The sequence below is a fragment of the Chlorocebus sabaeus genome, chromosome 1 (assembly GCF_047675955.1).
Source record: "Chlorocebus sabaeus isolate Y175 chromosome 1, mChlSab1.0.hap1, whole genome shotgun sequence".
NCBI classification, from domain to species: Eukaryota; Metazoa; Chordata; class Mammalia; order Primates; family Cercopithecidae; genus Chlorocebus; species Chlorocebus sabaeus.
In genome coordinates, this window is record NC_132904.1 from 80,481,447 (window position 1) to 80,503,631 (window position 22,185).

The window sequence follows — 22,185 nt, forward strand, 5'->3', positions numbered from 1 at the left end:
TCAAACTAATCCAGCCTATAAAAATAAATTTTGTCTTTTTCAGAACACTTAGACTAAATGTATATTTAACTAGTACTTATTGAGGGTCCAATATGTACCTGCCACTTTTATTTTTTAAAATTGGTGAGTTTGGGCTAGGTATGGTGGCTCACACCTGTAATCCCAGCACTTTGGGAGGTCTAGGCGGGCGGATCACAAGGTCAGGTGTTTGAGACCAGCCTGGCAAATGTGGTGAAACCCCATCTCTACTAAAAATACAAAAAGTAGCCAGGTGTGGTGGTATGTGCCTGTAGTCCCAGCTATTTGAGGGGCTGAGGCCAAAGAATCGCTTGAACCCAGAAAGTGGAGGTTGCACTGAGCCGAGATCACTCCACTTCACTTCCATCTGGGTGACAGAGAGAGACTCCATCTCAAAAAAAAAAAAAAAAAAAAAAAAAAAAAAAAAAAAAAAAAGGTGAGTTTGATACTATTTTCCCTTTTATTGTCGAGGAAACCCATGCTTAGAGAGGTGAAGGTCCTTGATCAACAGCATATGGCAGAGGCGAGGATTCAAACCAAATTCTTCGACTCTAGAGTAAGTTTTCTTCCATTCTTACAGAGAATAGAATATATTGTGTTATTCACTAGATATAAGGCAAACTGCTTTATGCTAGTTGGGACAATAGATCACTATGAAGTTTATACAGTTTGCTATTTTTTTATAAAAGGAGTCACTGGTGTTTTGAAGTTAGGGGTAACACGTTTACATTTTTGGCCTCATCAGAGAAGAAGAAATGGTGATTATGTCAATTATAGAGTTCCTTAAACTCAAGTGGAAAACAGTGGAAATTGAAAAAAATGCTTTGGGCAAATTGCTAATAAGCTTTTGCTAATAAAAAGAAAGAAAACAAAAGTTTGGAGATAGCCTTAGAAGGAAATGCCATTATTTATCACAGCTGGAGGAAGTATACTTTGTGCTGATGGCCAAAATGTGAAATGACAGCCACCCTGAGCCCTGCCAGGAGAGGTCTTCAAAAGGAATAATAAAGTAAGGTAGAGACAGTGGTCAAATTAGTCCCCACACCCTTACCTCTACTGCAAACAACACCTCAGCTACATAGTATGCACATGGACCTCCAGTACCATCCCGAACAGCAGGTTATTAATTCTATTTAATGATTTTTAAGGTTAGAGTCATTCTAGTTCTTCATTGTTTTTTGTTTTTTGTTTTTTTCACACTTAGGAAATTCTACACGATGTCTAACTTAGCCTGGATGTGGTTTATGAATTGTACAACCTGTGCTCTCCACCTCAATAAAGTCTTTCATACCACATTATAGGGGACAGAGCCACACAGTGGAGTCAGGCTCGATTCAAAGTCCAGGCTATGCTACTTTCTGTACAAGTACACTTGGGAAAATTACTTAACCTCTCTGAGAATCAAGATTCAGAAAAAAAAGATACCTATCTTCTAGGACTACTTCAGAAATAAAATCAGGTAAGACAGGTGATATGGTTTGGCTCTGTGTCCCCACGTAAATTTCATCTTGAATTGTACTACTATAATTCCCATGTGTTGTGGGAGGGACCTGGTGGGAGATAATTGAGTCATGGGGCGGTTTTTCCCATACTGTTTTCATGATAGTGAATAAGTCTCATGAGATCTGATGGTTTTATTAGGGGAAACCTGTTTTGCTTGGCTCTCATTCTCTTTCTTGCTGCCATGTAAGAAGTACCTTCTGCCATCCACCATGATTGTGAGGCCTCCCTAGCCACATGGAAATGCAACTCCACTAAACCTTTTTCTTTTTAAGTTGCTCAGGCTTGGGTATGTCTTTATCAGCAGTGTGAAAATGGACTAATACAACAGGTGATTGGTAGATAAATAGATAGAGTCTGGCACCTAATAAGCACTCAGTAAATGCTTTTTTTTCTTCCCTTGGAGGAATATTTAGGAATTTGTACTGTTGGGCAAATATCCATGTACGCTTCAGTCCTCAGCTCAAGAGTTACATCTTTGCAGGAACCAACCTGACCTGCTCCCCAGTTCCCTTTTGATGCCCATTTACAGTTAGGTATCCCTTCTGGATTCTCCATTAATCCCTTATGCATATCTCCTATAGAGTGTAATGCTTACACTGTATCACCAGTATGTGTTTGTATTTCTATCATTTGTACTAGACAATGAAGCCCTCTGGAGGGAAAGAAGAAATCTTATTTGACTTACTGAATCTAGTACCTTGCACAGTGCTTGGCACATAATGTGAGTTTCCTAGATATTTGCTGATTGAAAGAGAAAAGAGAGAGAGAGTGTGTGTGTGTGAGAGAGAGAGAAGAGTGGGGAGAGAGGGAGGGAAGGAAAGAAAGAAAGAAAGAAAGAAAGAGAGAGAGGACAAAAGAAAGAAAGAAAGAAAAGAGAAAGAAAGAAAGAAAGAAAGAAAGAAAGAAAGAAAGAAAGAAAGAAAGAAAGAAAGAAAGAAAGAAAGAAAGAAAGAAAGGAAGGAAGGAAGGAAGGAAGGAAAAGGAAGGAAGGAAAAAAGGAAGGAAGGAAAGAAGGAAGGAAGGGAGGAGAGAAGGAAGTAAGGAAGGAAAGAAGGAAGGAAGGAAAGAAGGAAGGAAGGAAAAAGGAAGGAAGGAAGGAAGGAGAAAAGGAAGAATGGAAGGGAGGAAGGAAGGAAAGAAGGGAGGGAGGGAGGAAGGGAAAGAGAAAGAGAGACAGAGACAGGGAGAGAAAGGAAAACTTTATATTCCAAGGTTGCACAGTTTAAGAGGTTCTTTATTATTATCTTACCCTTCCAGGGAGATGGCCCGTTGGAGAGTCACTGAAGGCTGACGAGTTGTGGTGCTATGTTGGGAATGACTGCAAGAAAAGACAGAAGAAACGCACATCATTTATTTGAAATGTTTTTGAACATTTTAATCAGTCCTATTGTCAAGAACCAATCTTGAAAGAAATACAGTAGAGATTAAATATTTGTTGATAAGTAGAACCCTCCACCAAAATATAGTACTCTACTAGATAAGAGTTAATTTTTTTATAATTTGATTTTAATATATATTATTCAAAAGTAAACTTTTAATGATAGGTAAACATTAAAATGAACAAACATATTTGAAAAAGGTAATTTTTTGCCCTTGGAATGAGATAATATAGAGCATAAAAACATACATTTATTTATGATGCAATGTATTTTTTTAAGCTGCAGAATAATTTTTTCCAACAAAGTTTTACACAGAGCCTAATCTGTAAATCAGAGACGTTGTATTTAATTAGTATAGATGTATTTATTAATTCAAATTTGCAACACTTAGTTGTAAAATTAGTAATAATTGAGCTATTTAGTGAACACAAAACTTGAAAAATGAGACTTCCAGCTGCATTTCAATCTTCAAATTTAATGTAGTTCTAGATTTTGATTACCTGTAACAAGGAAACACTAATTTTGCAGATAAGCAATAGAAATAAAATGATAATATCTATCATTTATTGAGGTCTTAAACACTTTCCTACTTTTAAATTTTTATGTCTTTTATTTCTCATAAATTTAGGAGGTATGTCCCATTCAACACATAAAGAAATTGAGATACAGAGAGGATCAGAAAGTTGCTCAGAGTCACATGGTAACTTCCTATGCTTGAAATGGCATTGAGACTGTTTGATTCTAGAGTCATTTTAAATTCTTATAACAAGTTTTCACATTTTTAAGAATTCATCTCGTAATCTTAGAATATTCTTTTTTTTTTTTTTTTTTTTTTTTTCTGAGACGGAGTCTCGCCCTGTCACCCAGGCTGGAGTGCAGTGACACGATCTCAGCTCACTGCAACCTCCACCTCCCTGGTTCAAGCGATTCTTCTGCCTCAGCCTGCTGAGTCACCAGAACCACAGGTGCATGTCACCACGCCCGGCTAATTTTTGCAGTTTTGGTAGAGATGCGGTTTCACTATGTTGGCCAGGCTGATCTTGAACTCCTGACCTTGTGATCTACCCTCCTCGGCCTCCCAAAGTGCTGGGATTACAGGCATGAGCCACCGTGCCCCGGCCTAGAATATTCTTTAGAAAGAGACGGCAAGAGAATCTTTCATCTGAGATAGGCACAATAATAATAATTCAACAGCCAACTTTATTGAATGTGTAATTTTAGTTTATAGTATTAGGTTAAATATTTTGGTTGAAATACTAGTTACATATGCATGTAATATATGAACAAGTGTATATATACATATATGTATAAAAGAAACCTGAGTCTAGGATTTCTCAGCACAAACATGAGAAATGCTGACATTGCCACAGAGAATCAAGCAATAGGCTGCAGAGTCTTTCATTCAGAACCTAGGTCACCATAGGTGGGAAGAGGTGTTTTCCTGCGACAAGTAGACAATATTTGTCTAAGGTTAAGGGTACAGAATTTTGAGACCATAGCTGAAACCTAGAGAATGATATTCAAGTTAAAAACTGTGCTTCTTCAAGTTAAAGATTGTGTTTCCTGGTATCCCTCGCAGTGCCAAGATATTCATTGATCATGTTTTCAATTGGCTAGTTGAAAAGCATCATAGCATTCAGGACTTGGACTATGTAGCCAGACTGCCTGGCTCAACCACATATACCAATGTAACCTTGTATAAATTACTTAAATCTCTCTGTATGTCAGCTTCTCATCTTATAAGACTAGGACAGTAACAGCACTTTACTCACAGGGTTATTGTAAGAATTAAATGAATACAGTATTTAGAACAATGATTATCACATGGTAAAGCTATATAAGTGTTCATTAAATAAATAAACAAATACGATTTAGCAGAGGGTATACTTTGAGATGTTTAGTACCAAATAAGAATAATTGCTGTATTTAGACCACTTCAGTTAGTCATATAGTCAGTGCCACAAGGTATATATTTCTGTGTATAACTTTAGTGATAAATATCAAATTAAAATATATTTTCTATTACAAAAATATCATACATTTATAATATATAAAATAAAATAAAGCATTTTCTATTACAAAAATATTATAAAATTACTGGAAATAAAAATGAGAAATTAAAAAATATTCACCTATAGTCCTATTACCTTCTTTCACATTTTACTGAGTTATCTAATGTAGTTCTTATAGGAATTCTATAAAGTAGACATAAGTATTTCCATATACAAGAAAACAAAACACATAGAACTTAAAATAATTTTCAGAAATCAACAGCTTGCAAATGTGGAGCCAGAGTCCAAACTAAAGCTTATCTTATTGCCAAGTGTGTGTACTTTCCATTCTATCTTTCTGACTCTCTACATGTCCATATGTATTTCACATAGTTGTACATATATACAGAAACATATGTAACTTCATATCCTCTGCTTTTCCTAACATTACAACTTAAGCATTTCTCATAGGGTCTCTATCATTATTATTTTGGTGTTACATAATGTTACTTCCTATGAAGATACAATTACTTAGCCATTTTTGATAGTTGGATATTTGGGTGATGTTTATTGTTTTAATATTATAAACAGTGCTGCAATGAACATGTTGGTATCAATTACTTTTTTCTTATTCTACAATTTCCTTTATATGCATTTCCCAAAATGGAAACACTTATTAGTTTCTTGATTTATGTTATTAATTACTTTTCAAAAGCTTTGTACCATTTTATTGCTTCTAAAAATGTATATCTGTACCAGTTTCCCCACAGTCTTGCAAGCACTGACATTATAACTTTTAAAACACTCTAACAATTTAATAGATGAAAAATGATGCTTCAAATTTGTAATGAGCATTTCTTTGTCTATTAGTGAGAATGACCATTTTTTTCCATATACTTATTGGCTAATTGTATATCTTTTGTGCAAAATGTCTAATCCTTTCCTTTACCATTTGTTTTCCACTGGTCTAGAAAGTACCAACAGTTCTTAGGCAAAGATCAATGACGGTCACTAACCAAGATTAATAAGTAACTGTAATTTCTGATAGCCTTCTCACCATTAGCTCAGCCCACAAAATTAAAACAAAAAAATTCAGTAATCTCACTTCACTTATAATTACCTTATAACTAATTACTTTGCTATTCTACTGTATTCCAATAACATCCTCTTTAAAGTTCTAGTGACAAAGTAAATGCAAATGGAACCATGAGGTGCTCAGAGAATTTGATTTCTTTTATATTACACATGCAAGGTTAGCCAGTTTCTCCTAGTCTGTAAATTTGGAATAGAGTCTTTTCCAAAATGTAATTATCCTTTTATTCTCTTCTAAGACAAATACAGTGAACTAAGATAAATACAGTCAAGACCTGTGGACACAATGAATTTTTGTTATTCCCAAATATAATAGTAATGTCCAAGCCATACTTGCAGGAGGGATACTTGCAGTGGATGTTTGGACCTACCTGATGGTGATTACAACTGGTATTTTAAAGAACACCAAACATTTTCCCCTTCGGACCAAGTAGGTTATATCCTTTCCACATTATTGGCTGTATAAACAATGTGGTGTAGAGTTACCATCACTAAGAAATTACAGGTAACCACTTCCTGTCTCTTTCACCTCCTCAGGAAGACAGGCCAGTCAGATGGAATTCTGAGAACTGCTGTAGAAAGAACCAAGGGAGGAACTCACAGCTAAAACATGCTGCTCTGTGCTACCATCTCACTTTCCTACATATCCATAATAGCACCCAGAGCTATGAATCACTAAGATTTATTCACATGCCTATTTCTCCTATAAAGTCATGTGTGCTTTCAGAACAAGGTATTGGGTTTCTTCATCCATACATTCTCAGCTCGGGGTTGACACACAAAAGACCCTTCATCAATGTCTTTTTGAATGATGAAGACCATGGATTGAATTCCATCTATCTGTAAGGTCCCCATGACTTCTCGCTTTGAAATTTTGCAATAGCATCAAGAATTAGGTTTCATCCCCATTTTCAAGGGAAATTAAATTAAGGCCCAGATCTCCTAGCTAGTAGATGGCACAAGTAGAACCCAGATTTGCCAGCTCCAAAGTGCTTGCTCCTCTGAGACAAACCGTATTGTCTTATAAAAAGTTGAAATTAAAGCTCTGTGACTGGTCTATATAAAGCACCTGAAACACTCTGTTAGAAAATACTGAACTCCCACTGAGTAACACTGACAAGTTCTTTTTTTCTTTGGTATAAAATACCACACATTACTTTTACTATGTATACTCAACTTCTATGTCAGTGGCTTTTGAAGATCATTTTTATGAAGATCACTTAATAAAGGAACTTCTCTGTCACATCCACACCACCTCATTAGTAAGTCCTGAACATTTATGAAGATTTAAGTGACAATGAATAGTGGGTGGGTAGAATGAGCATAAGGGAGGCTCAGCATCATGCTACAACATGAATGCTGGAGAAGAAGTCCCCTGTCATCTGGTAGAAAACCTGTGGCACCAATTCCCTAGTTAGGTAGCTTGGCTGAGGTACTAAATCAGGCAACTGTAGAGATAAATATTACTAAACCTTTTTAAGATCCAAAGAGAGGTATCAGCCCTATTGCCTGTCCAAATCATGCTGTCATTAAATAAAATTGAGCAAGAGCACAATAGAGTTTCCTTTCCAAGAACTCTCTGAGTTTTCCAAGTAAAAGACTCCAAACTGTTGCCTAAGAAATGAAATTTTAGTGGTGCTGAAAGATGCATTCCTATTGTTGTGCTTAATTAAGAAATTTTTGAGCATCTGAATTGAAATAGTTCCATTATACATGGAACACAAAGGTCCTAGCTGGTGGTAACAAATGGCTTTTAAATTTTCTCTTTCTCTGAGGCAGTGAGAGGCAGGATAAACGGTTTTTCCAACAAGTCGTAATATTAAAACTATGTTATTCTAATGGACAGCACAAAAGGTTTTTTGTGTACTTTATTAATTAACTGATAACATAAAGTTACTTAATGTGACTTGTAAAGTCACATTAGTCATTAACGTATCTCCTTATGAATATTCAATATTGTCTATTTTTTCATTTCTAATGAACTTGCATTTATCTGTGTCATATTCAACTCTTCATCTCTCTCTTACATATTTATATCAATCATTTATTTAATCTACCTTAATATTTCTTTCTTGTCTTTTTCTGTCTGCTTTCCTTCTCTCTTAATATAGTGCATGCATTAAGTTGTCACTATTCTTAAAAAGAAGAGTTTGTCTTGGATATCCAATCAATACCTCAAATTTAACATAATCAAAACATCATCACCTTCTCACATGAAACTGGATAGTCCTCCCGTTGTTTCACTGACACTTAACATGAAGTGTCTTGTGTAATTATTTATATGTTGTAGTTATACCCAATAAATGTTAATTGGGAACTTATACACCAGGGATTGTGTTAGGTGCTTGGGATGACTCATTCCTCAATATTGTAGTACTCAATAAATATCTGATAATAAAGAGAATGGTGAAAGCAAATAAATCATTTGGCCCAAGTCCAAATAACATGGATAGCATTTTTCAATAAATCCCCAGGCATATTTAATTGGCAAATTATCTAAGCTATGTTTGGAAGAATATATAAGTATTTTAAAGTATGACAAAGGAAAGTAAGACATTCTGAGAATCTATAAGAGCATGATCAAGATCATGAAGGGTCAAAACTATGTGGTATGCTCTGGAAACTTGAGTGTCTTGGCTTGGCCAGAGCAGAGTGGCCAGGGGTAAGGTCAGGAAGCTGGCTGGGGATGGGCAATGAGGGGCAATGAATACCTTGCCAAGGTCTGGTCTTACATTTGTTGGTAATGGTGAGCTCTCCAAGGTTATTAAGTGGGGGGAATAAGAGGGTCAAGATGGTGATAACTGTGATTCAGAAAACTAAACCTGAAAATATTCTGAATAATGAAAGAAAGTGGAGGAAATCTATAGTCAGGGAGACTAACAGTAAACCATCAGGGTGAAGAAAATTAATACACGCCTAAACCTGAATAACGCAGTAAAAATTAAGAAAAGGGAATGTATTTAACACATTTAGAGGTAGAATATCCAGGAATTAATAAGAAGGAGCTAAGGAGAAGACACTTTGATTCTAGTGATCTGGCTGGGTAGGCACTTCCCCTCCCCAAAGTTAAATTATCCCTCATAGAAAGGGCCCTGTTCTTCCCAGGGTACAGGAAGAGTAGTGCTCTCTTCTGTGACTTTTAAGCAAGCCTTCAAAAACAGACAGACCCTGGTGTTAGGATTGGGGGAGGTGAGGAAGAATGAATGGAGAGTTCTATCACTGACTGAAAGGATCATGACTCTATTAACAGAAATGCATGTGTGTAAAGGAATGTGCATAAGTGGATAGAAAAATATAATTGAGTTTGATTTTGTACAAGATTAGCTTGATGAGCTGGTTACACATGTGTGCAATATGATCTACAGCGGACATCCATAATTATTAAAAAGTTCTTCCTTCTCTTGGTGTGATACCCATCTGTCCACAGTAGCCATTGGATGACTGAGATAGTTAGTCCTTGCATCTTCAACACTTGCAAATAAACATTCCTAACACTTTTGACTCTTTCTTTATGAGCTAGTTTCAAGATTCTTAGTTACCTTTCCTTGTATGCTCTCACATTTTTCTTCTGATATTTATTAAGTTGGTGCAAAGGTAATAGTGTTTTTTGCTGTTTTTTAAAATGATAAAAACAGCGATTACTTTTGCACCAATCTAATATTTAAACTGCAGAACGTAGAAATGAACTCATAGTTCCAGATGTGTTCAGATCAGGGAAGAGTGCCATGAGATGGTGACTTTCCTCCATCTGGATCCCATACTTCTGTCATAGCAGCCCAAGATAACGTGGACTTTTACAATTTACTGAATTTTATTGCTAAGTTTAGAGTCCACTGAACGTCTCATATATTTGTGACCTCAAATGATTAAAAATCAAACCTATCATGTACTTACACATCAGATTTTGGGACCCAATATATTTATCACATGTCAAATTTAATGGTTTTGATTTTGATCTAGTTTTTAAGTTTGTTAAGCTAACATTTAGTCATCAATTTAATTCAATAAGTATTTTTATTAGACATTTAAGATGTGTTAGCCATTATAAAATTTCACTCTTTCATCTAGCTTTATATCATCAAAATTCACATTTTAATTTAAGTCATTGATTATAATAAGGCATAAAGACTGTGCATTGTGCAAATCATCACAGATCTTCCTCCAGTTTAATAGCTAGTCCACAAGTTATGCTGTTGAGTTTTCTTAATCAGCATCCTTTTAATAGACCAGCCAATCTTCTCCACTCTCTCAGTGACAGGCAGACCAATGTCCACAGCAAGCAGAATGCTTATGTCCCATAAATTTCCATTCCTTTCAGGTTATTTGCATACTAACAAAGAATCAATTGTAACCGTTCTTAAATCAGTTTATTCTTATTACATTTGTTTTTATAATTACATAATTAAATGTGGCAAAAATCAAATATGTGTATGTAAAAATCCTTATCTCTATCAAGAGCAAGTTTGCTGATCTTGAAAATCTAAAAAAAAAGTACTTATTAATAGTTAAAAATATTGCTGTCAAATTAGGTCTGAGAGAGATAAGATCAAAAAATAATTATAAAATAAAAGAATTTTTTACTTAGTTCACTTTTGATTCTCACCTAAATTTAAAGAAATCCAGCATGGAAAGTATGAATGATGGATTAATGTGTGATTTATGTAAGAAAAATGAAATAGAACTTCAGAAAAAATAAAATGGGTCCCAGGTTTCTGGCCTTACAAGTCAATTTGGTATGCCAAATATTTTAAATCAATTAAAGAACAATTTAGACACTGGAAAGAACACCATCAAAATTGTGGCCAGAGGTTGAAAATGCTAGAAAAAATCTTGACCCTCACATATAAAAAAAAGATGAAGGAACACAATATGTTAACTGTTCTCAAATTAAAAGTTCTGATGACTTACAGAAATGCAAAGCGTAAGATTGTACTAATGATAATTTGTTTAAAATTAAAATTATGGACAATTAAGAAATCAAGCATGCTGGGACAAACAGATGGATATAAGCATGAAGAAAAATATTAACTCAAATTTAGAGCCCTCAATTTTTCATTCCATAGACAAAGATACTCAAAATGTGCTTTTTTACTTTATGTTAAATGGCTTCACTCAATAGTCAGTAACGACACGGTGACTCAAAAAGTAAACTGGATATGGTTTATTGGGAGAAATACCATTTTTTTCTTTTAAATACCAATAAAACACTCATTTTATTATGCCACTATGCAATTATATTTTTAAAAGTTAAAGTGAAGTAATTAAGACAGGCAGTTTTTAAAATAAATGAACTATTTAAATCCAAACTTTTGACTAACAAGTCAATAACTAGTTCTGGATGTGTAGGGTAGGAAAAATTCTGTTGTATGAATGTCTAACAGAATTATCAGCCAGATATTAGTTCTTTCCTTATCTTTAAAGAATAGCAAGAGAGAATTTAGAGTCTTCTTGTAAAGGACACTTATGTTAAGTTGCACAGCCAGAATGTGTTTAAGGTGAGATCAGAAGACAGATGCAATTTTCAGCCCTTGGTTTTCTCCAACCTGTGCTACTGTGACCCCATATTCTTCTCTGTGACAACAGTTAAGTGATTAACATGGCAGCCCAAACACTGGCCATTCTAAAAATCACACTCATCTCTGTTAGGTAGTTGAGAGACTCTGAGAGTGCACTTCAAATGCTGAACTAATCTCCATGAAAAACCCTTTGCTTAAAGCAATAATGAGAAATCTCAGCATTTTGCCCAGTGGACTGACTCAAATGGATTATGACTGGCCTTTAAGCCTGAAACACCAGGAGCAAAATATAGTGTTTTAATATAGTGGGCATATTCCTGCCTTTACTCATTTTGTTTTAGGTGGCTGGCTATACATCATTCTTCTCAGCTTCTGTAGTACACAAGCTGCATCTCAGAAAGCAATAAGGCACTTAGCAATGTATGAACATGTATTAAAAAAAAACCCTTTCCCCACAGACCATGCTTCAAAAAGAAAATGAAAAACTGAATTTATAATAGCTTAAATCAAGTATTAGATAGTTCCATAAATGTAGCTACTTCAAAAATGAAAGCAAATTTTAGTTAGAAATTTTATATAAAAATAGGTACTACAAAAAGCACCAAGTGGAGAATGAGAAATGGGAAGACTTTCGTATGCCAGCTAGGATTTTAGGCATCTAATTCAAATTGCCCTGGATATCTTTTCATTTCACATAGGAAAGAAATTTTTCAGAATAATACACTCTGATTTTTATTCTTTAACAACATTGAAAAGGCAGAGGTTTTTTTGGAAAAAAGGGCAGAGATCTGGATGTCAGAAATGTGAGCTTTCCCCTGTGCTCATAATGAGCTCAATGGCCCTAGATAAGTCACTTCATTTTCCTTGTTTTGATTTTTCCTTCCATTTCTTTTCAGTTCTTACTGTCCTCTCCTACTTTATTGGGTGTAAATGGGAGACAGAGCTGTGATGGGGAAGGAGCATGATCTTGGGAACCAATGGACTTGGGTTAGGAATTTCTCACCTTTCTTAATGAGGTTCTTGACAATCTCAAAACTGAAAATTTTCATCTCTAGTCCTGTCATCATATAATGTAGATAATGTACTTTTTCACAGTTTTCTCTGATGGGGAAAATAAAGCAATGTATGTAAAAAAAATTGTAAAGTATGAAGCATGGATAATAGTAAATTGAAATTACTTCCCAGCAAGGCAGAGTGATTTGGGTATAGGTGTCTCTAAATACTGACCTGAACCTGAAATAACCAATGGGTCGAAGGAAGGAAAATATGGCTAGAGCTAAGAATGGAATCTGCAAGATAAGGCAATTGCATGTGGTGTGTGAGTGAGGAATCCAGGACAACTTCCATGCTTCTAATTGGGATGACTGGTCAGCAGTGGTGCTTTATACTGAGAAAGGAGTATTGTATCTGGTGAGTTTGAGGGAATATGCGTGCCATCAAGGTAGAGATACCTCATTAAATAGATATTAGAGTTTAATCTCAGTAGACAGTTCTGGTCTAAAATGGTACATTTTGGAGTCAGTATTGTATAGGTTCATTTGAAGCCATGGATAGTCCTAGAAAGGTTGTGATGGAAAGGACTGAAAGCTAAAATGAAGACTTAGTGATAGGAAACATTATAGGATGAGTAGCAGAAGACAAACACAGAAAAAGACTAAGAAGGAGTGAGTGGAGAGGACACATGAGGAAAAAGAAGAGAATAAGAAGTCATGTCAGCCAAAAATGGGAGCAAAGGGATAGTTTTAATGGGAAGAGTTTGGTCAACAGTTGCTAAAGACCTTAAAGCCCTTAAACATGAAACAGGGAGTACTGCTCTTTGGAGTTTGTAACATATTCTGTAGGCAAAGAAGAGGTCACGAGTACTTTTAAGCTAAATTAAAACATAGCCACTTTTGTAGTTTAGAATAAGCTCTTCATGATTCTCAGGCTTATAAAACAGCTGCAAAAGGGTTAGAGACAGCCAAGGATCTGTGGAGAGAAAGCAGTTCTGAAGAAGACTGGCATGAATTCCAAGCCTTTCTGTTCTAGCATTTCCAGAGACCAGTCCTTACAGAGCCTTTCTGTAGAGCAAATGGAACCCTTTACCCTGACAGGGGAATGCCACATTTCCCATGGCAACCCAGTGTGGGTTCCAAGGCTAAGAAATGCAGAACACCTCCTATTATTTTGCTGGGTTCTATTTTCAATAAAGAATTGTTTATTCTACAATCTATTTTCCTTATTGATTTTTCATACAGACATGCAAATAAATGTAGGATGTTTGATTTCATGGGATCTGTTAGTCTGTTTGTATTAGCCTCACAGAAAAGCTCCAACTGTATAATGAAACAGGAGATAATTCACTTGAAATCTGCAAGCTGAATCTTCCTTACAACAGTCATGGCAGAGTAATTCCTTACAATGGTTACTGCAGAGTCATCACCCTCATTGTACTAATAGGTAACAGAATAAAAAGCCAATTGTTCAATTCCCTCTGCTCTACTATTTATACTCCAAAGGTAAGAATCACCTCTTTCTCTGGTATTCTTTTCAGCTGAATATGTTCCAAGTAACCATGTGGTCATTTGTTCGCCTAATCTTCTGCTTATTACCAGAGCGCTAGTATTGAAAAGAAGAAAAAGCAAGCTGGAAATTAAGAACCCAACACGATAAAGTGTAATGTTTTCTACTATTTTAAATTTGATCCAGTGAAGTGAAACTAGTCATTGGCAACAAACTCTTTCCATTTAAATAAGTTAGCGCTTTCCTCTGGGATTAATTTTCTGACACAAAGCAATTTTTGTAAACATTTGTAGCTGTGAACAGCTTGATAATATTTAGCATTCATAGCCATTAGATTACCCATATAAGGCAAATATTAAATGTAAAATATCAATGTAAGGAAAGTATCTAAACACTAAAATGTTTTGTCTTGGAATCTCAATGAAAAGCTTCCAAATGAAGCTTTTAATGAATTTCCCATTAATGAAAAATGACTACTTATGAGCAACTATATTGTATGCAAATTACAACTGTAAGGATGCAAGTGAGAGGATTTGAAAAGGCATAAGGGTAACAATTTTTAAATCTATGATAACTTTCTTACCCTTCACATTTCTTAAGATTTGCAAAGAATTAAAAAAAAAAAACCACCTCTAGAGGCCAAAAGTTTTATCATAGTTTGTTAACTTAGTAGAAGATTTAGACATCCATTCTCCATATCTCACCTTCCCAATCACCTAATTGATAAATACCCATTTGTTACCAATTGGTATATGCAAGGAATTATGCCTGGTATAGCAAAGGAAAAAATAAAGCCTAAAATAAAGACCATGATCTTCAAGCGTATATAATCTAACTTGGGAGAAAGGACATTCATTTGGTTATTTCAGTTCATTCCCTCCCATGTCAGTTTGGCCTACAATCTTCCTTTCTGTAAATAGAGGTACCGCTAACTGAGTTCAGTCAAAAAATCTAGGCATTTTCAAGGATTTATTTTCCATCATACTCCATACCCAATCCCTTAACAAGTTGTTTTACTTCTTCCACAGAAATACATGCCACCTCTTCAGTGCTACTACCTTAATGGAAATAATACTTCTCTTAGTAGACGATTGAAACAGCGTCCCAACTGGTTTTTCTCCTGTCCCGCAGTTACTTCTCACTGACCAAGATTGTTTTCAAGCATAACATCAGGTCATAAGTTGCCCCACTTACAGAAAACCTCTCAAAGACTTTTCCATTGCAGTTAGAATAAAATACACAGTCCCTTTGAGGGATGTCAAATCCTGTGCCACTGTCTGTCTTTTGTTGCTCATTGCTCCCCACTCTGTCCATCACTCCCTAACCTAGCCATACTGGCCTTCTTCCTGCCTCTGAGATATTCTCGCTAGTCCTCTCTAAGGACATCTGCGTTCATGGATTGCTTTACCCCTAGGTCTTCTCCTGGACACCTCCTTTTCATTCAGGTCTCAAGTGAAAGATTACTTCCCTGAGATGCTTTTGTTGGTCTTCTACCTAAAGGTGTTTCATTACCATCCCAGGTATTACGTAGCCTCCTACATTTCTCCACATCACCTATTACTCATGGAAATTATCTGTTTATTTGTTCAATTTTGTATTCGTTGACTTCTTTTCCAACTGAGAGTATTGCTTCCATGAGTTTGAATCAAGTAAACTTATTGAGAATTCTTTAATGCCATGATTCAAGTTAAAAATCATTGTTTTCATATTACTACTGCATGCTGTGTATCTTGCAGAAGTAATTCTTTCTTAGACTCTATTCCCCTCCGCCTTGGTTCTTTGAAATGTCTTAGAAAAATGTGTTGACTACATTTAATAGGAAGCATCCAGTCAAACACCCTGCTGGAAATTATTAGGTTACTCAACTTCATGTCACATCTTATACTGAATATACCATTGGCTTGTAATTGCTCCAAATCCTTTCTCCCACCTCCAAACTTTATCAAGGCATATCTTTTATCACCCTTATTCAGCCAATATTTACTGAGCACCATATATGTGCCAGGCAACAATCAATGTATTCCAGAATTCATTCTACTCAATCGTCTACCTCATATTTGTTAAATTATTCTCCTTGTTGCTTTCTTGTAACCACCCACATTCTGTTATAGGACATTTCTGTATCTACTGAAATTAAGCACTGTGCTAGGTAGTATAAGAGTCACAAATAGGAAGCAAGCCCAGTTCCTGTTATTAAGAATCTTACAGTTTATATAGAGAGATATGTAAGTAAGTGATAGTGATCAATTAACCAAAAAAAAAAAAAAAAAAAAAGGAAGAAAGAAAAGAAAGAGAAGCAAAAATAGACTGAACACTATTAGAACAGAGGAGATTTCACCCTAGCCTAGTTTACAGAGCCCCAAGGAAACAAAAAAGGAAACAAAAATTTTTTAAAGATTTTATTTGTTTGCCCTAAAAGTTTGAGAAAGTTTTCCCTCTGAATTAAATGAAGTTAAAATTGATAGATAATGGTTGTACATATTTTTGAGTACGTGTGCTATTTTAGCACCTATATATGATGTGCAATAATCAAATCAGGGTAACTGGGATATCCATTGCCTCAACCATTTATATTTTCTTTGTGTTGACAAATCTTCTCTTCTACCTATTTTTAAATGTACAACAAATTATTGGTAGCTATAATTTCCTTACTGTACTATGGAACACGAGACTTATTTCTTCCATCTAGCTATATTTTTTTACCTTTAATAAATTTCTCATTTCTCCCAGCCGCTTCTCTTCCCAGCCTCTAATAACCACATTCTACTCTCTGCCTTCATGAGATCCACTGTTTTAGCTCCCACTTATGAGTGAAAACATGCAATACTTGCCTTTCTGTGCCTGCCTTATTTTATTTAAAATAATTACCTACAATTCCACCCATGTTGTTGCAAATGACACAATGGATTATCATTCAGCCATGAAAAACAATATGAAATCCACTTGCAGTTTTATAATTTTTCTTCTGGGCCTCAAAGTTTCTAAATACTTCAATAGGATCATTTTAGGAATAAGACGAGTTATAAATAATATATATACATGTGTATCAGGAAACATCATATTACTAAGAACTATTGTTTTTTGTTTTTTTTTTGTTTTTTTTTTTTGGAGATTGAGTTTTGCTCTTGTTGCCCAGGGTGCCAGGCTGGAGAGCAATGGCAAGATCTCAGCTCACCGCAACCTCTGCCCCCCGGGTTCAAGTGATTCTCCTGCCTCAGCCTCCCTAATAGCTGGGATTACAGACATGTCCCACCACGTCCGGCTAATTTTTGTAGTTTTAGTAGAGACAGGGTTTCTCCATGTTGGTCAGGCTGGTCTTGAACTCCTGACCTCAGGTGATCCACCCGCCTCGGTTTCCCAAAGCGCTGGGATTACAGGCGTGAGCCACTGCGGCCAGCCCCTACTGTCTTTTTGAACACAGTAGTGGAAACATTCATTAGGTGAGTGAAACTTCATAACTACAGCCATTTCCAAACATCTTTTATTTTGGGAAAACCTCAGCCATTTTATTCACACAGGGCCCTTTAAACATGACAGTTGATAACCAGGCAATACTCCAAAGGAAGCACTAAGATGATTTCAAGAGCCACAGTCCCTGCTATTGCTCTTCACTCAACCTGCTGCTATTCATTCTTCAGGACTTATCTCATGCACACTCAGATTCAGGAAAAGAATTTGTAAGCTCTAAGCTTTGTTTCCACAGCACCCAGGCATATCTTCATCAAGGCATTTCCCACATAGTAGTAAAGCACTGTTTTAAAAATGTCTTTTTCCCCAGCTAGGCTGTGAACTCCCTGAAGGCAGCAACCATAACACATTAACCATTGTACCCCCAACCCCATATCTAGCACAGTTCCTATCTATTGAACTGAACACTGGAATGCTAGTTATACAATTTCCACTGAGTTCCCAAGCAAAAATATTCACTTTTATCAAGACAAACCATTTGTAATTGTATTTAATGAAGTCAAATGAATATACCAGGGACTCTCTATGTATACAGTGCACTTGACAAGGGGTGGGGGAAATTAATATATACCCTCTATTACATCACAAATTCACAAAGAAGGACAATATAAATAAGGAGGAATCCATTTATTGCCACTTGAGAATATAGTGGTGAATCTTAATTTTGGAATAAAATATGTGATGAAAGTTAAAATATGAAAATGACAATAAATAGATTCTGCTCTGCTCCAATAAACTTGTGTCTTATTGAAGATATCTAGTTGAAATAGCAGCCATAAAATTACAGAGATAGAATATTTAAGCAATTAGCCATGGCAGGATGTTGCAGGGTTTACTGCTGTCCATAGCTGGTCTGCTTAAACAAGGCTGAAAGCCATCAATGCAGCTGAGCATGAAATTACAGAATTTTAGTCTGCCCACATAAAGATGCTCACTGTTATAACAGTCAAATGTCATTTTTAAGTTAATTTTGTGAAAGATGGACCAGCCATATTTTCTTTTGCGAAACAAAACAAAGAAAATAGCTTGACCTCATAAACAAGCACAACTCTGACTACATTCTCCTATGACTGATAGTTTTTTTTATTAATGAATGAATATTAAAAATACAGAGGTTAATCAAGAAAAGGCAACTTTACAGAGAAAATAGTTTAGTGGTTGTCTGGGGCTGGGGTGGGAATGGAGATTAACTGTAAATGGGCATGAGGGATCTTACTAGGGGCATGAAAGTGGTTTAACACTGATTTATGGTGATGGATATAACACTGGGTAAAGTTACTAAGCATTATTGAATTATACACTAGAAATGGGTGAAGTTTATTGTATGTAAATATACGATGTGAAATTATATATAATAAATAAGTTTAGGGTAAAACATAAAGCTTGAAACTACAGTACAAGATTTTTAAAAAATCATGTCATTAAGCAGTATTGTATTTTTTAGCTCTAAATTTCTAGGTTCTTTATAAAAGTTTTCATCTTATTCCACACTAGCAGAAAGCATCACTTTTAATAGATGCTGGTCAACTGATAATAACACTCATGTTATTCAATAACATGAATTATTCAATAATACTGATAATAACATTCATGTTTAGTCACGCTTTCCTCTCCAACTTTGAAACCAGAGAAGCAGAGAGCCACTGCTGGCCAGCAGAGCTAAGTTCAATGTGGTGGAAACATTCAACAGTGTGGATGTGATTTTAGCTGTTAACTGGCTTTGGTCAGTTACTCTGATTTGGGCCACAGTTGACTTACAACTCTTGGATTTGAATCTTTGTGGCATGAAAATATTAAGAAACAAGCAATGAAAAAACAAACAAAACAGAAAAGCATTGATTCAAAAAGAAGAACACAAACTATCCCTAAGCAGATACTTTGTTTTCCAATGTCTTTAACCACCAATTTGAACCTAAACTGATACTTAAGTAGAACTACCAGGACCCAAATTGTGCATTCTATAAAAACTCTGATATTTTAAATGTTAAATTTCTTGAAACATAAATTTCTTTGAATCTCTGCTCTTTAAATAACCCTCTAAAGTTTACTTGAATACTAAAATACTATTTGTTACTATAGAAGGCAGCTTGATAAAGTGGAGTCTGAATTACTTATTAAATCAATCACCCATTGATTTATTCCACAAATATTTACTGAATGTTCTATGTACAAGTACTCTCTAGGATCCAGAGATAAAGGAGTGAATAAAATGAAAAACAAAACAAACAAATAAACTCTGTCCTCATTCAACTTACCCTGTCATGGTGGGAATTGATAGAAATAAAAACTAAAATAATAATGAGAATACATAATACTTATTTAGAAATTACTATGTTGAATGTGTTTTGTTAATTGCGTTACATACATTGTCTTATTTAATCCTCCTGATGGTTGTAAAATCCCCATTTTGCAGATGAAGAAACTGAGGCTTGGAAAGGTAAAATACTTTGTCTCCTCTAGCCACAAAAACTAGTAAGAGATAGGATTGCCCCTCAGTCTGTTAAAGTCCAAAGCCTGTGCTTTAACCTACCGTAAATGTTGTCCACACAAAGGGCCTTGGGAACTTTGGGGAATTGACTGACTGCCCTCAAAATTTGAGGTAAAAGTATCCTTTAGGAATTAGAATAAATAATAGAGATCTATGTTTAAATGTGAGAATTTTTGAACCATAAATTATAAACTAAATATATATTTACAAACATTTGCACAGATACATCTAAATGCACACATTTTGTATGTCTATACCTATATATTAGATATGTAAATATAAAAACGTCTCTTTTACATTCAGGCAAATATAAGTTTCTATTACCCCAAGAAAACTATAATGACTGATTTTCTCATGCTAGGGAGCTTTAGTTAATATTTTGGGTCTAAAATTGTAAATTATAAATTTGCTTTTATATAGACTCAAAGGGTAGAAAAGTCATAATGACATTTTCTTCATTTACTAATAACACTATTGATAATGGAGACTTTTTCTTTTAAATACTTCCATTAGTTTATGCTAGTATTGATCAAATAAATTGAAGGTCTGTTTTTTATTCTTTTCTCTTTCCATTTTTCTATTATTACTTTCTATGACATATTATTTTAAAAAATAATTCTCATTGGCAAGAGTATTTTTTCCAATAATCAACTTAACATCTGTCTGATCCAATTGCTCCAACTACTTCTATCCTTCTCCAATTACTCCTACATACTTGTAATACAAGGTATCCTCTTCTGTCTTAGCTAAATAAATCTTATCTTTCTCTGATGTTAACATCTTTCAAATATTTATAGACTAATAACAACGTCCTATTAATTTAACTATTTCATCAAACTCCACTTATCTACTTATTTTCATATCCCTGTATAATTTAGAAAAAAATATGACTATAGCATAATATGGATAATATTGTCTAAATTTTTATTTTAACGACCCTACCAAGTATCATAAATATATGAGAGAACATTTCTCTTCTGATAGGTGAGGATTAAACCGCACAACTCCCATTACCAATTGTCAGATGGCTGAATTTATACTGTCTGTGGAGTACTTTTTATATACAGTGAATGAGGATATTTTCAAGTTAAATCTTTGGATAAAGAAATGCCAAAGATAATCATCTTTAAATACATGACTTACTTTTATTGCTAAATCTGTGCTGGGGACATTGGCCCATCAAGGGCATATCCATTAATGCCTGAGATTTTTCTCTGAAACTTTGTAGTCTTAGGTAGAGTCACCAGTCTCACTTCCTGAAAAGAGACTTTTCAGTATTGCACTTGGATCTCTGTCTCCAAACATCATCCTATCCTCTTGATCTCACAGGCCAAAAGGCTCAGTCATGTAGGATGTATTCCTCTCCCTCATTTCTGGAGGTTTGAAGTGATGTTGGTTCTACTTTTAGAACATTTTCACATTGGTCTATGATATGGATTAGCTCTGTGTCCCCACCCAAATCTCACCTTGTAGCTCCCACAACTCCCATATGTTGTGGGAGGGACCTGGTGGGAGAGAAATGAATCATGGGGGCAGGTCTTTCCCATGTTTTCCTCATGACAGTGAATAAGTCTCAAGAGATCTGACGGTTTCAAAAATGGGAGTTTCCCTGCACAAACTCTCTTCTCTTGTCTGCTGCCATGTGAGACATGCCTTTCACCTTCTGCCATGATTGTAAGGTCTCCCCAGCCATGTGGAAATGTAAGTCCAATAAGTCTCTTTCTTTTGCAGATTTCTCAGTCTCTGGTATGTCTTTATCAGCAGCATGAAAATTAACTAATACAGTAAATTGGTAAGAGTAGAATGTGGCATTGCTGAAAAGATACCCGAAAATGTGGAAGCAACTTTGGAACTTGGTAACAGGCAGAGGTTGGAACAGTTTGGAGGGCTCAGAAGAAGATAGGGAAATGTGGGAAAGTCTGAAACTCCCTAGATTCTTGTTGAATGGCTTTGACAAAAATGCTGATAGTGATATGGACAAGAAAGTCCAAGCTGAAGTGGTCTCAGATGGAAATGAGAAACTTGTTGGGAAATGGAGCAAAGGTGACTCTTGGTATGTTTTAGCAAAGATACAGGCAGCATTTTTCCCCTGCCCTAGAGATTTGAGGAACTTTGAACTTGAGAGAGATGATTTAGGGTATCTGGCAGAATAAATTTCTAAGCAGTAAAGCATTCAACAGGTGGCTTGGGTGCTGCTAAAGATACTCAGTTTTATGAGGGGAGCAGAG

The 22,185-nt window shown here is 35.3% G+C and overlaps 1 protein-coding gene across 23 annotated transcripts in view; it reads right to left on the reverse strand.

The window, feature by feature from the left end:
- The window catches only part of DLG2 (discs large MAGUK scaffold protein 2), a 2,222,296-nt gene that overhangs the window by 419,721 nt on the left and 1,780,390 nt on the right, over window positions 1-22,185 (reverse strand). For all 23 annotated transcript variants that reach the window (XM_008020354.3, XM_008020345.3, XM_008020348.3 and 20 more), the window contains one exon: window positions 2,771-2,839. In XM_008020354.3, the coding sequence (XP_008018545.1) occupies window positions 2,771-2,839 (69 nt within the window). The remainder of the gene's footprint in view (window positions 1-2,770; window positions 2,840-22,185) is intronic.